This window comes from Leguminivora glycinivorella, chromosome 11 (assembly GCF_023078275.1).
Source record: "Leguminivora glycinivorella isolate SPB_JAAS2020 chromosome 11, LegGlyc_1.1, whole genome shotgun sequence".
NCBI lineage: Eukaryota > Metazoa > Arthropoda > Insecta > Lepidoptera > Tortricidae > Leguminivora > Leguminivora glycinivorella.
The window spans coordinates 20,206,893-20,220,799 of NC_062981.1; the positions used below are offsets into that span (position 1 = coordinate 20,206,893).

General features: G+C 35.8%; 1 protein-coding gene across 1 annotated transcript; it reads right to left on the reverse strand.

Annotated features, from left to right (window-relative positions):
• Nucleotides 1-1,463: 1,463 nt before the first annotated feature.
• On the reverse strand, nucleotides 1,464-2,423 carry LOC125231391 (ommochrome-binding protein-like). Its single transcript, XM_048136835.1, has one exon. The coding sequence runs from the start codon at nucleotides 2,421-2,423 to the stop codon at nucleotides 1,464-1,466; it is 960 nt and encodes a 319-aa protein (XP_047992792.1).
• Between the last annotated feature and the right edge of the window lie 11,484 nt (nucleotides 2,424-13,907).

A 13,907-nucleotide genomic window follows, 5' to 3' on the forward strand; every position in this document is an offset into this window, starting at 1 on the left:
AGAGCCAAACAATGCGTTTTCAGTTTTTAGGGTTCCGTAGTCAACTAGGAACCCTTATAGTTTCGCCATGTCTGTCTGTCCGTCCGTCCGTCCGTCCGTCCGTCCGTCCGTCCGTCCGCGGATAATCTCAGTAACCGTTAGCACTAGAAAGCTGAAATTTGGTACCAATATGTATATCAATCACGCCAACAAAGTGCAAAAATAAAAAATGGGAAAAAATGTTTTATTAGGGTACCCCCCCTACATGCAAAGTGGGGGCTGATATTTTTTTTCATTCCAACCCCAACATGTGATATATTGTTGGATAGGTATTTAAAAATGAATAAGAGTTTACTAAAATCATTTTTTTATAATGTTAATAGTTTCGGAAATAATCGCTCTTAAAGGAAAAAAAGGTGCGTCCCCCCCCCTCTAACTTTTGAACCATATGTTTAAAAAATATGAAAAAAATCACCAAAGTAGAACTTTGTAAAGACTTTCTAGGAAAATTATTTTGAACTTGATAGGTTCAGTAGTTTTTGAGAAAAATACGAAAAACTACGGAACCCTACACTGAGCGTGGCCCGACACGCTCTTGGCCGGTTTTTTCGATACTGCGCGCATGCGCGGAAAGCCGGCGGACGCTGGCTTTGGGGAATAGACCTTTATGTAGGGTTTTAAAGATCTGTGCACGACCCTGTAAATGACGAATGACAGTTCGGGAGTAGAAAAAAAACTTTAAAATGGTTCCTTTATTTTTATATTGGCATCACTCATATCTATTTGCACTTTATGCTTCTGTTAGTTTTCAACAACACAAATTAAGGTGACATAATTGTAGTGAACAAATTTTAAAGCTTTATTTCCTACATTCCGTTTTTAATTTTTGGTACAAAAATAAACTGACATATTAGGTATTTATTTATTTATTATTTATTTATTTAAACTTTATTGCACAAATTTACAAAAAAAGAGTACAAATAGACTTAACGCCTTGAGGCATTTTCTACCAGTCAACCATCGGGCTAAACAGAAACAGTTAATTTGGTGCACGATTTGAGAAAATATAATTTAATAGATTACTACTGATTCATATTGGTAAAAAAATATAAAAACTTATCTCACAATCAACTACAGTCTGCATAATAGGTATTTAAACAAAATCTACCCTAATAAGGTCTTCTTATACCACTTGAGGGTCAATTAAAACATTAGATATACGATCAAATAAAATAGTTAAAGATAGCTTAGTAACAGATCCGCTTGGTTTTTGTATTTGGTTTATTACCTGACAAATGTTGTAACTACCCGAAAATGTACAATTATTTGTAGGTATACATTATTTTAAATACCTGAAAGTACAAAATATAATTAAACTCCTGAATATAAAAAAAAATACTCCGGTTTTGATATGTTGTACAATGACATTAAACTTTTGCAAAAGAAAACTTTCATACATCAAAATACCTATTCTAAACATTGCATTACAAGGTGTTCAACGAGTTAGAGCATTGGTGTTCTTCTTCGACTATCGCCTTAGGTTTTGGACTAACAAGCATAGTGAAAACTTCGCAAACTGTCACATTCCTCACTTCACCAGTAAGAGACTTTCGAGACTCGTTCTTCTTGATTCTCTTCTCCATAGGCAGGAGACGAACCAGCTCCCGAGAATCAGAATAAATCAAGTGGTTATCTTTGTCAAATGTCAACGCCAGCACACCTTGGATGCTCACATATTTAGCCAACTTCTGATCTTTCCTAATGTAGTAAATTCCACTGTCGCTGCACACGTACACTGTTCCATAAATGTTTGTAGTCATTCCTAAAAACTTTGGTGTGCTTCTTAGCAAAACAACTTTAGTGTCATCTCTGCCTACTCTGTAAAGACCGGTACCGTTTATAAAGTAGATGTTCTTTTCGGCGTCGAAGACAAATTGATTCATTACACTGTTGTAAAGCTGCTCCAGCAGCTTGATCATCTTGCATTTATACACGTATGCCTTCAAGTCTGGGAACTGTATGTAATATATGTGGTTCCGTATTACCAACCACCACACGTCCAACTGTTTTATATCTAATCTCATGAGCTTACTCGTTAAGTGAGAATATTTGTAAATGCCGTTGCTTCCACCGAAATACACGTCGCCAGTTTTATCATCAGTAGCTATAGCAAAAGCGTCTTTTACTCCTTTGAGCAGCTTTAGCTTTTTAGAATCAATGCCAATTAACGCTGGATTAAATTCTCCTTGGCCGGCATCGAAGCTGAAGTACAAGGTGTTCGATTTCTTGTCCACTGCTATTTGGTTAGCGCTATGGTCGATGATCACCAGTGATTCCCTTAAGTGACACTTCTTCTCATCTGCTGAAATTATGTTGCAGTACTTTCCACCTTGTGTTGATGTTGCTTGGAGAACTAAAATAATCTTCACGTATTTTAATATCATTGTTTTTATGAAACTTGGATTTAATTATAGAATAATAATTGTAATATTCGTTCATGCGTACGAGGTGTATTGATCCAACCACCTGTTAACTGGAACTAAAGAAACAATTGGACATGTGTTTATGTTTTCAATTGTTATTTAACAATAAGAAGTTTACGTTTCTCCTGAACTTTATTTGTAAACAAACTAAATTGTTTTATATCGCTGTCATCAGAATTTGGTGTCAAAGCGTAACCAGGCCATTTCATTTCACATTTATTTAAATAATTATAATTATGGCGGTCAACGAAACGTCGGTAAAATGAAAACTTGATTTTACTAGTTGCTCAACAAAAGGTTCATTTACAGTTTAGCTGTGCGGGGTAGGAAGTTTCTGGAGAAACGCACAGTTGAGGACTAATGGCTCAGCCACGACATTGGTCTAAGCGCGACAGCGGTGAGCGGCGGCCCATACATTGGAGCGAGACACAGCGATGGCACTTTTCATTCGCACGTATGGCTGCCGCTCACCGTCGTCGTGCTTAGACCAATGTCGTGGCTGAACCGTAAATGATGGCGATGGAAATGTTGTCGCGTAGGGCGATGGCGGAAAGAAGCGGCAAGGTGTGCATGTTAAACTGTTGACGGAATGGTGGCCGCTTGATAGATGTAAGAAGGGCTTGGCATCCGTTGGCTCGTTGGGACTCATCCGGAAAATTTGGGGGTCACAAGTGGATGAGTCTAACTCAGGACCGGGAGAAGTGGCGTACTAGAACATAGGCGTATGCTCAGCAATACCGGCATGCGTTGGCTCGTTGGGGCTCATCCGGAAAAATGGGGGGTCACAACTGGTTGAGACTAGCTCAGGACCGGGACAAGTGGCGTACTAAAAGAGAGTGCTCAGCAGCTATAAAGGGCTGATATGATGATGATGATGTCTGCGTGTTATTGAGGAGTGAAGAAGCAGACAGGCATGGCCCGTGAGCTGTCAGTCACTAGAGTGCGGCTTTAAGAAATGTTTATATTGCTGTGTCAAAATCATAACTGATGTTTATTAAATCTTGTCGTCGTGTCAAATTGATTATAATTGGTGAAAATTAAATTGCCGCAATAATTAAATTTATTTGATTTGCCTTACTGTCGCTCGCTAAAGGCTTGTTTACACTTTCTGAAGGAGCAAGTGATAAGTGATTAGTAACAATTCAACATAGTGCATGACAGGTGATCAATGATTACTTAATTAGGCACTGGTCACACTGAAAGTGAGTAAGAGATGAGCTACCAACGTTAGAAACGAACAATAGATAGTCGTCTCTTACAGTCCCGTTCCCGAGTAAATAAAAGAAAACGAGCGATTATTCATGTTCATAATAACATAACTTGTTCGCCCTGTCATCGCGTCTATTTTATTTACGCGGGAGTGACTATCAACTTTTGTTCGACTTACATTGACCGACCGACCGTACAAGTTTCTATTGGGTTGGCAACGAGCACGTGACACCCTTTGAGTTGCAGGCCTCTATAGGTTACGATGACCGCTTTCCATTAGGCGGATCGTATGCCACCGACGTAGTATAAAAAAATACAGTACAAGTATTTAGTACAACGAAACTACCACTGACCATTAGCTTACACATTGATTTTACTAATCACTAACACTTGCACTTCTCACCTGCACTAATCACTAATCAATGTGTAAAAGCCTTAAGTTCTTGTAAGAACGCTTACATTTCATTGAGAGTTCCGGAGTGCCTTATTAGAAATTCCGCTTATTGTCCTACAGCAGCGTGCTGTCAGTTTCCACGATTTCATCCGCAATACCTTGGTTATAGTTATTTATGTAACTGGTGCATAATAAGAGGTATTAAAACATGAGTATTATTTTATGAAACGACTACTAATTACTAAAACTTAATTGTTATTGGCTCATTGTTTTTATGTTATAAGCCTTATTTAGCTGTAAGTTTTACTAACAAATAAAATAAAAATAAAATAATAAAATAAAGTAAACTAACTATGTACAGTAATTTGCAAAATTGTGTGGAGAAATTATGAATGAATTCATTGACAAATTCTTCATACACGTTTACAGCCCATTGTACAGTAGCATACTAGTTATTTATGTGACTGCTGCATAATGAGATGCATTAAAATAGGAGTGTTGTTTTATGAAACGAGCCGAAAGGCAGGTTTCATACTAAGACAACACGAGTGACTCGACACTGAGAGAAAAAGCAAACAATTTTCATGTTCGTTCAACAAGTTTTTTGGTTAAAATAACACCTACGTGCTCTTTGGTTCAAACAACAAGTTAGATTTTATTAAGTGTAACTAGTTCATTCTACAAGTTTCATTCTATTTGAATCAACAAGTCGATTTTATAAAACATGACTCATATCGTTTTAAACATATGTTTGGCTGTGAATCAGCCATCAAATATCTTTTAACAAGTTTGACCTTGTTGTTCGAACAAATTCGACTTGTATCATCAACATTGTGATTTATTCCGTTTACTAAAATACTTTATTTACGCAACAAGACGAACTTGTTTAATTCACAATGTAAGTTTCTCTCAGTGGACCTCTGCAACTAGACTTCGTCATTCGCACGTGTCCTGTGTGATACCCTAGGTACAAACCGTGTCTAATTATTTATAACTTCTATTCGTTAGCTTTCTAATGACTTCAGGAAGTCTAGGTAACTTAGAATTATGAAATTCATTAGTAAGTCAGTGACTAGTTTCAAATTTGCTATCACTAGCTAACTGTTGGTAACTTGGCTTAGATTTCATTGAGCGTCTAGGAGCGTCTTATTGGAAATTCTACTTATTGTCTGCAACGGCATGCTACGGGCCTCATCGTGGAGCAATTTAATCTGCAACTTTAAACCACGATTTAAATTTTTATACTGTAAGTACTTTTTTGACGATGTGATAGAAAAATTTTCCAAAAAGAAGAAAATCGACTTCAAAAATAATTCATTAAAATATTGCCGTTTTCAAGTGTGTGCTGGTGACGGAAGGACCTACGTACGGAACTAATTTGTTCCGTCTACTACTGTCCTTTGAGTGGTCGGCAAAACCCGAACCCTCCTTGGAACTTGTAGACTCCTTTTTGCTGAGTGTACAAGTTTATACATAATGGGTTGGCAACGTACATATGACACTCCTTGAGTTGCAGGCGTCCATAGGTTACGGTGACCGCTTTCCATCAGGCGGACCGTATATGCATGTTTGCCACCGACGTAGTATTAAAAAAAGCTCTTAATTGCCAAGATTAGCACTGAAACTTGGGTAGTTTCATGTGCTCTGCCTGCCCCTTTATGGGATACAGGCGTGATTGTATGTATGTATGTATGTATGTTCATTTATCTCGGAGTGTCTTATTGGAAATTCCGCTTATTGTCCTGCTGTCGCCACCGACCTCATTATGCGAAGCGATTTCATTCACAATACCCAGACTATTTTCAATATTTTTCAAGTTTTATTTTATACTTTGTTGACTGCAAGATAAAACTATGCATGATCATTTGAACTACAAGATAAAATACACCCTGTTGTTATTGAATACCGTTAACTTTAAGGGAAGAATCTTTAGTTCAAATACAATCAATTTCTCTAAGAAACTTGCCTCTTAACTCTTACGGTTATCGATTTATAAAAAAATTACTGAACACGTGTGTGGCACCCATTACCACTTCCTAATGTTATTTCTTTTGAAAGGAGCCGTCAACCACTTGACAATGACTTTAATAATGTTATGATAAAGGATCACACTAATTAATCCATTTATCACGTATGGAAACGAAAAAAAAAGTTTTTTTCGAATTTAACAAAAAGCTATATACAGGATGGTTCCTGATGATGAACCCAACCCAAAAAACACGGTGTATATATTTTACTAATGAAAATGAAAATGAAAATGAAATATTTATTTTTCAAGTAGGCATATTACAATGCGCATATGAACGTCAAATAAAGCTACGCCGGCTCTAACCCTACGCCTCAGCCTCGAGAAGATTTCAGTCCCCCCTCAGTTGGGAGGGGGGTATCCACTATGGGACCGGCAAGAAACTCGGCGGGCAACTTCTTTTCAAAACATTACATCTTATAACTAACATGCATTAAATAACAAGATACAATTTAACATGCAAAAGTATTCATCAAAGAATATGAACAGACTAGGTACTCTATGGCAATTAATTTCAATAAATTATATTATTGCTTAATAATACGTCGTTCTTCTTCAGAGAAAACATATCAAATTGTCACAGAAGAAAAAGATAATATGAATCTCAATATCATTAAATATGTAATTTACCTACACAACATAAAATATAAAATATTTGATGTGCTTTCTTATCTGAACTGTGTCCTCTATACATAATACAATTATTTTAATTGCTATTCGTTTTTTGTAGTTTCTGGTTCGGGCCATGCATGTTTGTCTGTCAAATAGTCCTCGACTCTGTAATAAGCCTTTAACATCAATGATTTTTTTAAGTAGTTCTTAAGAGCTGGGAGGGGTAATCTCAAAGCAGTGTCAGGTAACTTATTATAAAAATGAATGCATTGTCCAACAAATGACTTCTGTACTTTACGGACACGAAACTTCTTTATGGCAAGCTTATTTTTGTTTCTAGTGTTATAATTATGGATATCAGAATTCTTAGTGAAACAGTCTAAATTCTTAACAACATAAATTATACTATCATAAATGTATTGGGAAGCTACAGTTAAGATATTAATTTCTTAGAAGAGTTCTCTTACTGATTCACGTGTTCCTAAGTTGTAAATAGAACGAATGGCTCTCTTTTGTAATACAAAGATAGTCTGTATGTCAGCTGCTTTGCCCCAAACCAGAATACCGTATGACATTACACTGTGAAAATAACTATGATACACTAGGCGAGCTGTCTCAACATTAGTCAGTTGCCTGATTCTCCTAACGGCGTATGCGGCTGAGCTTAATTTGCTTGCTAGTTTCCTTATATGAGGACTCCATTGTAGATTTTTGTCCAATGTTAAGCCAAGGAACAGTGTTGTATCTACCATCTCTAAGCATTCATCATTCAAGAGTATTTTTGTATCGATTGGTTTAACATTCGGCAGAGAGAATCGAATACATTTGGTTTTCTTAGAATTAAGAAGTAAATTGTTGACAGTAAACCACTGCAGTACATCAGCTAACGTGCTATTAATTACATTGTAATCCGTAGATTTTCGGTCAACATTAAAAAGCAGTGATGTATCATCAGCAAAAAGTACTATTTCACAAAAGTTTTTTACTATACATGGCAAATCATTTATATAAACCAAAAACAGGAATGGACCTAAAATTGAGCCTTGTGGCACTCCTAATTGGACAACAGTCCCGCTAGAGCGAGTTTTGTTAACAACTACTGTTTGTGTTCTATTGCTAAGGTAAGAAGACATAAAGTTTAGGGCATTTATAGACAAACCATAATGTTCTAATTTCAAAATGAGCGTTCCATGATCCACACAATCAAAGGCTTTTGAAAGATCACAAAATATGCCAATTGCATCACAAGAATTTTCCCAAATATTATATATATGTTTAATGAGTACCGAAGCAGCATCGGTCATGGAACGGCGGCTAAAATATTAAATAGATTGAATATTGAATATTTTAGGACGTTCTTACACAGATTGACCGAGTCCCACGGTAAGCTCAAGGAGGCTTGTGTTGTGGGTACCCAGACAACGATATACATAATGCAAATACTTTTATACACAAAAAACATCCATGACTCGGGATCAAATATCTGTGCTCATCACAAAAATAAATGCCCTTACCGGGATTCGAACCCGGGACCGCGGCTTAGCAGACCACATAAATGGCCTTAACAAAGATTTCAACTAGTGAATATTTTAGGAGTCTCATATAATATAGAAAATACAGCATTCGTTATATTTAGTGTAAATTATTTTAAATTAGATATTTTGAGTATTCATTTTAATATCATGAAAAACATTAAATAGGCGCCTTCGTCACATATTTTGTTATTGAAAAAACTGACCACTCAATAAAATATTACACTACCTTTAATTTTATCTACCTACTTACCGTAATAGGGCTAGTTTGAAAATGAAAGCGCTCATCAACTAACACATTTTAATAAAATAATACATATAGTATTTTAACAATTTAACACATTATTTAACACAATAAATGTCACTTCACCAGAAGAATATTATTAACATTTGCAGTTTTAACGCCGTTTTTATTCGACATTGGCAAAAGTCGAACTAACCGACGAGAGTCCGAATATATTATGTTATTATGTCTGTCAAAAGTCATCGCCACGACGCCCGATACATCAGCATATTTACGCAACTTCACTCCTCCTGTGATGTAGTAAATAGCCTCGTTAGTACTCACATAAACTTGTCCGTCATTATTAGTCGTCATACCATAGAATTTAGGAGATCTTCTTACAAGTCTCACTAAGTTATGGTATCTAGAAACTCTGAAAAGTCCCGTCCCATTTATAAAAAACACGTTTCGTTCCGCATCGAAAACGAATTGATTCATCGTCACGTTTTGAACTTGACGAAAGCGTTTGACGTTATACAGTTTGTAGACATACGCCCGTGAATCTGCCAGTTGGATGTAATAGATGTATCCTCTTAAAACTAGCCACCGCACAACTTGTTGCAAATGTAACCTTTGCACTTTCCTGTTTATCCCTGAGAACTTGTAGATTCCTTTGCTTCCTCCGAAATAGACATCACCAGTTTCTTCGTCCACGGCCACAGCAAGAGCATCTTTAACGCCGTCGAGTAGTCTGATCCTTTTGGTATCTATATCGAGGACGGCAGGGCTGTATTTCCCTCGGCCGCTGTCGAGGCTGAAGTACAGGGCGTTTTTCTTTTTATCCACCGCCAGTTGGTTGGCGCTGTGATCGATCATCATTAGTAACTCCTTCAGTAAACAATTTTTGTTGTCATCATACACGATGCTGCAGTCGTTTTCTTCTCGGGCGAAAGCTACTTGAAGCACAAAAAGTATTTGTAAATATCGCTCGAGTGTCATTTTCTTGAATAAATAAACTACTCAGCCGTGCACGTCTTTCGTTTCTTTTAAAAGACCAGTTTTTTGTTTTCAGCTGTTGTACCAAGTCCTTTTCTTTTGTTTTTCAGTTGCACCTTCACTTATTGTTCTTTTGAACTTCGTTTTGAATTGTGTATACAAACATTATTAAGCGTAATGATTAATTAAACAGATTTACTCTCACTAACTGGGCTGTGTTCGATCGAGGCAGTTAGTGATAAATGAACCAGATACGTTACTTTCATTACCTTTATAAATTATCTCGGTATCTCAAAACATTCACTAACAATGTGTGTTTATAGATTAACAATTGAAACAAGGAGGTGGTTTAAGAATACCTTTTTGATTGCTCAATAACAATTGATGTTTTGAATTATTTCTGGCAAAAGGTCAAGAGGAAAAAAATTGAAAGCCTGATTTGTTATTTTTAATTGTTTACAAATACTATAATATGTACGCAAGAAACGAGAAAATAAATATGTGAAGAGATATTTTTTTACATTTCACTGAACTTTGAGAGAAGTGAGGAGTAAATTATATATCTAATTATTTAGGGTTTTTTGAGCCATTGTTATAATATCTATAGACAAGTTCGTAAAAAAAAATAGTTCTTTGTTTTACAAGGGGGCAAAGTTTTTGTTTAACCGCACGTGCCAAAATTGATACTCGAGCAAGCAAAAGATTCCAAATATTCCAATATTGAGCCGTGAGCGTAGCGAGTGGTTCAGAATGTAGAATCATGAGCGTTGCGAGGGTTTCAAGGCACGAAGGTTAAACAAAATTTGCCACCGAGTAAAAGACAACATTTTTCACCACACCAACACGACCAAAATACTGACTATAAAAGATCAAACTAAATCAAATCCATCAATATATGTAATATTTATGATTCCAAAATCATCATTTATAGATAAATTCTACCAGTCAGCTTAGGACATCAAGTTAAAATTTGTATGAAATTAGGTACTTTGCACTCTTGTGGATAAAATGCAATTTTGCTATCTGTTTTCGAATAGCAAAGTGTATTTACCAGTTTCTGTGGTGAAAACAATATTGTACCTAGTCATGCGTCGTATGTGGAATGCTATTTGTGACCCATATTCATAACCAGGTAAAAGTTTTATATATATTCAGAACTAATATCTATTCTGTGCTCACCACATAAATAAATAAATATTATAAGGACGTTCTTACACAGATTGACCGAGTCCCACGGTAAGCTCAAGGAGGCTTGTGTTGTGGGTACCCAGACAACGATATACATAATGCAAATACTTTTATACACAAAAAACATCCATGACTCGGGATCAAATATCTGTGCTCATCACAAAAATAAATGCCCTTACCGGGATTCGAACCCGGGACCGCGGCTTAGCAGACCACATAAATGGCCTTAACAAAGATTTCACCCCAGAAATATCGGTTTAGATTCTAATAAAATATCATAACCAGAGATCGGAAAAATTTGCGTCATTGCTCGCAATAATGTGGACATGTCTCCAAAATTAATCAAATAATTAATCATTTAATTAATTTCTTACTTGACATATAATTTGATTCATAGTCAATAAATGCAAAAATTTGTTAAAGTATAGATTTATTAAAGAAATAATCAGTATTTTTTCCAAATTTTAGTGCTGAAAAACTCCGCTCGCAATCCACTGATGTTAATGGGGCAAACTTAAGTACTTTTATAGGAATATTATTATTCCAGTATAATTCAGAGTTATTTTCTGTTCTAAGTTGTGGGCGGTAACCTCAAAATCGGGATTTAGTATCTGCATAGTTGTTTGAATTTACATCAATATAAATAGTATAGGTAAATACGCATACGTACCATTTTCAGGTCGTATTATATGGCGATATTAGGTACTCACCAGTAAAGAAAATGCCATTATTTAATTTTGCTGCCGTTTATGTAAGGTACGTACGTAATTTAGGTACGACAAATACGACTGTAATTTGAATACTATCAATGTCAAAATATATATATATAATATATATATATATATTTAAAAAAAATAAAATAAAATATATATATATATATTAAGAAAAAGTGAATCCACGGAGGTTTTGTATCTAGAGAACTAGACGAACTAGTTTAATAAATCTACACTTTAACAAACTTTTGTATTTATTGACTAGGAATCAAATTATATGTCAAGTAAGAAATTAATTAAATGATTAATTATTTGATTAATTTTGGAGACATGTCCACATTATTGCGAGCAATGACGCAAATTTTTCCGATCTCTGAATTCATAACATAATATTTCCCTAGATTGTCAAACTTCTTTGAATACAAACTGAAATAGATACCATACACTAAAGAAAAAGCGATCAAGCCCACTGGTGGCGAAGCCGGGAATCGAACCCGGGTCTCCAGCTAACGCGGCTGACGTGCTAAAACCGTTACACCACCCCGACCGCCGAGGTACCCGTCGAAATTTCTCTAGTGTATGTTATCTCTGAAGGCTAGGCGCCTTTGACCAACTCTAAGGGTGAGCAATTTGTGCTTGCACCTTCTATATGAATCCTTTTGCAGGATTACGATACAGCGAGAGAGATGGTTCTGGATGATGGTAATGGATGGTGGTTCTTTGAATACAGTTATAATGTAATTTTTACGTATACTTAGGTACAAAATAAATATACTAATGGTTATGAGTGATACGTACAGTCAACCAATAGGAACCCTAGGCCACTCTACAATCATGTCAAAATGACAAGCAGTCAGAGATTTCTTACAATCTGATTTATAACGTCACTGTGACATAGTTCTACTGTGGACTAGGGTTACAATTGGTTGACTGTATAAGTAAAGGGCGTATTCATTCATATTTATATTCATTTGTTCATAAAATTAAAAATTTTACATGTCAAAGTTAAAGTTAAATAATTGGGTTACAATATAATATAACATTTTAAAAATAGAAAATACTCTCAAAAAACAAACAAATTCAATAATTAATAAAAAAAATAGATGTCGAACAAAAAAAAAATTTAATTGTATTAAACATCAAGATGCATTATTATTATAATATTTTGAGATGTCATTTTGTGTTTTCACCGAAAACCCCCCTATTATTAACAAGCGGGTACTGTCCAATAAATCCCAATTAGTCCAACTAATTGTTTTCATCACTAATTGGTTACAAACCGGTTCTGAGGTCCTTCAGAAGATAAATCAACTTACGAGCTTAAGATGTACTGATTGGGGTTTGGTTTCCTACTATAGAGGCCTATTCTGATAGAAAGAGTGGCCCAAAAAAAATATTGGGGACACCTTAACACAGATCAACTTAGCCCCAAACTAAGCAAAGCTTGTATTATGGGTGCTAAGCAACGATATACCTACATACTTAAATAGATAGATACATACTTATATACATAGAAAACATCCATGACTCAGGAACAAATATCAGATCTGTTGCTCATCACACAAATAAATGCCCTTACCCCGGTAAGGGCATTTTTCGATTCAAACCCAGGACCGCGGCGGGTATTAAAGTAAAGTGAAAGTAACGTGAGTCTTCATTGAGTGTTTATTTGAACATTTTGAACTACAGCTGCAAATGAAAGGATCTATGCATAATTATATCTGGAAAGTAACACTTATTTAGAGATAGATTATCACTTGAACTTGCGTCGTGAATAAATGGAACATGCCATAAAATCGTGACTCATGTTACTCTTGACGCGGATTGACTCTGACGTCAAAATTTTGTTTTAGATTCTTTATATCATTGGCTATCAGAATATACCCCATGTATTATATTGGCCGATTTTTTCTAGTTTTGAGTTACGAATTTTTGATTTTTTCCTTAAAACTGGGCTTTGTAAATATTCTGATATATGTGAGGAATCTAAAACAAAATCTTGACGTCAAGGTTTGGACCAACCTGTATATTAGGTCATTTTGGAGCTGTGATTACCTTTAAACCGTATTATGACTGTTATGACATCCTGTAGAAAAGTCAGGTTCATCAATTTAATTAAATCTCATCATTTAAATGTCTATTCTACTAACCAGCTCTAGCCCGGCCCCGTACCTGAATGGCATTTCTACGATGCGAAACAAAAACGAAACGCCGCGAAAGATAGTCTGGCTCTGTCGCACCAATACGCGAGAGCGATAGAGATAGATATCTACGAGCATTTAGTTTCGTGACCGTTTGTGCATTTGGCTAGGGACGCTGGGTATCAAGTTATGTATTCAATTACTTGGCACTCTTCTGGATAAAATGCACATTTGTCATCAGTTTTTGAAGTACGAGAGCCTTAAGTTTTACCAGTTGCTTTAGCGAACGCGATTAATTAACATTTTTTTTACCTTTTTTCCCAACGTTTCTTCCGCGACCACGGCCAGTGCAACCTGGCCGAAACCCTGGGAAAAAAGGTAAAATAATGTTAATTAATCGCGTTCGACCTG

Bases quoted from the DNA above. Each gene is read 5' to 3' on its own strand.
- LOC125231391 (XM_048136835.1), bottom strand. From the start codon at position 2,423: ATGATATTAAAATACGTGAAGATTATTTTAGTTCTCCAAGCAACATCA.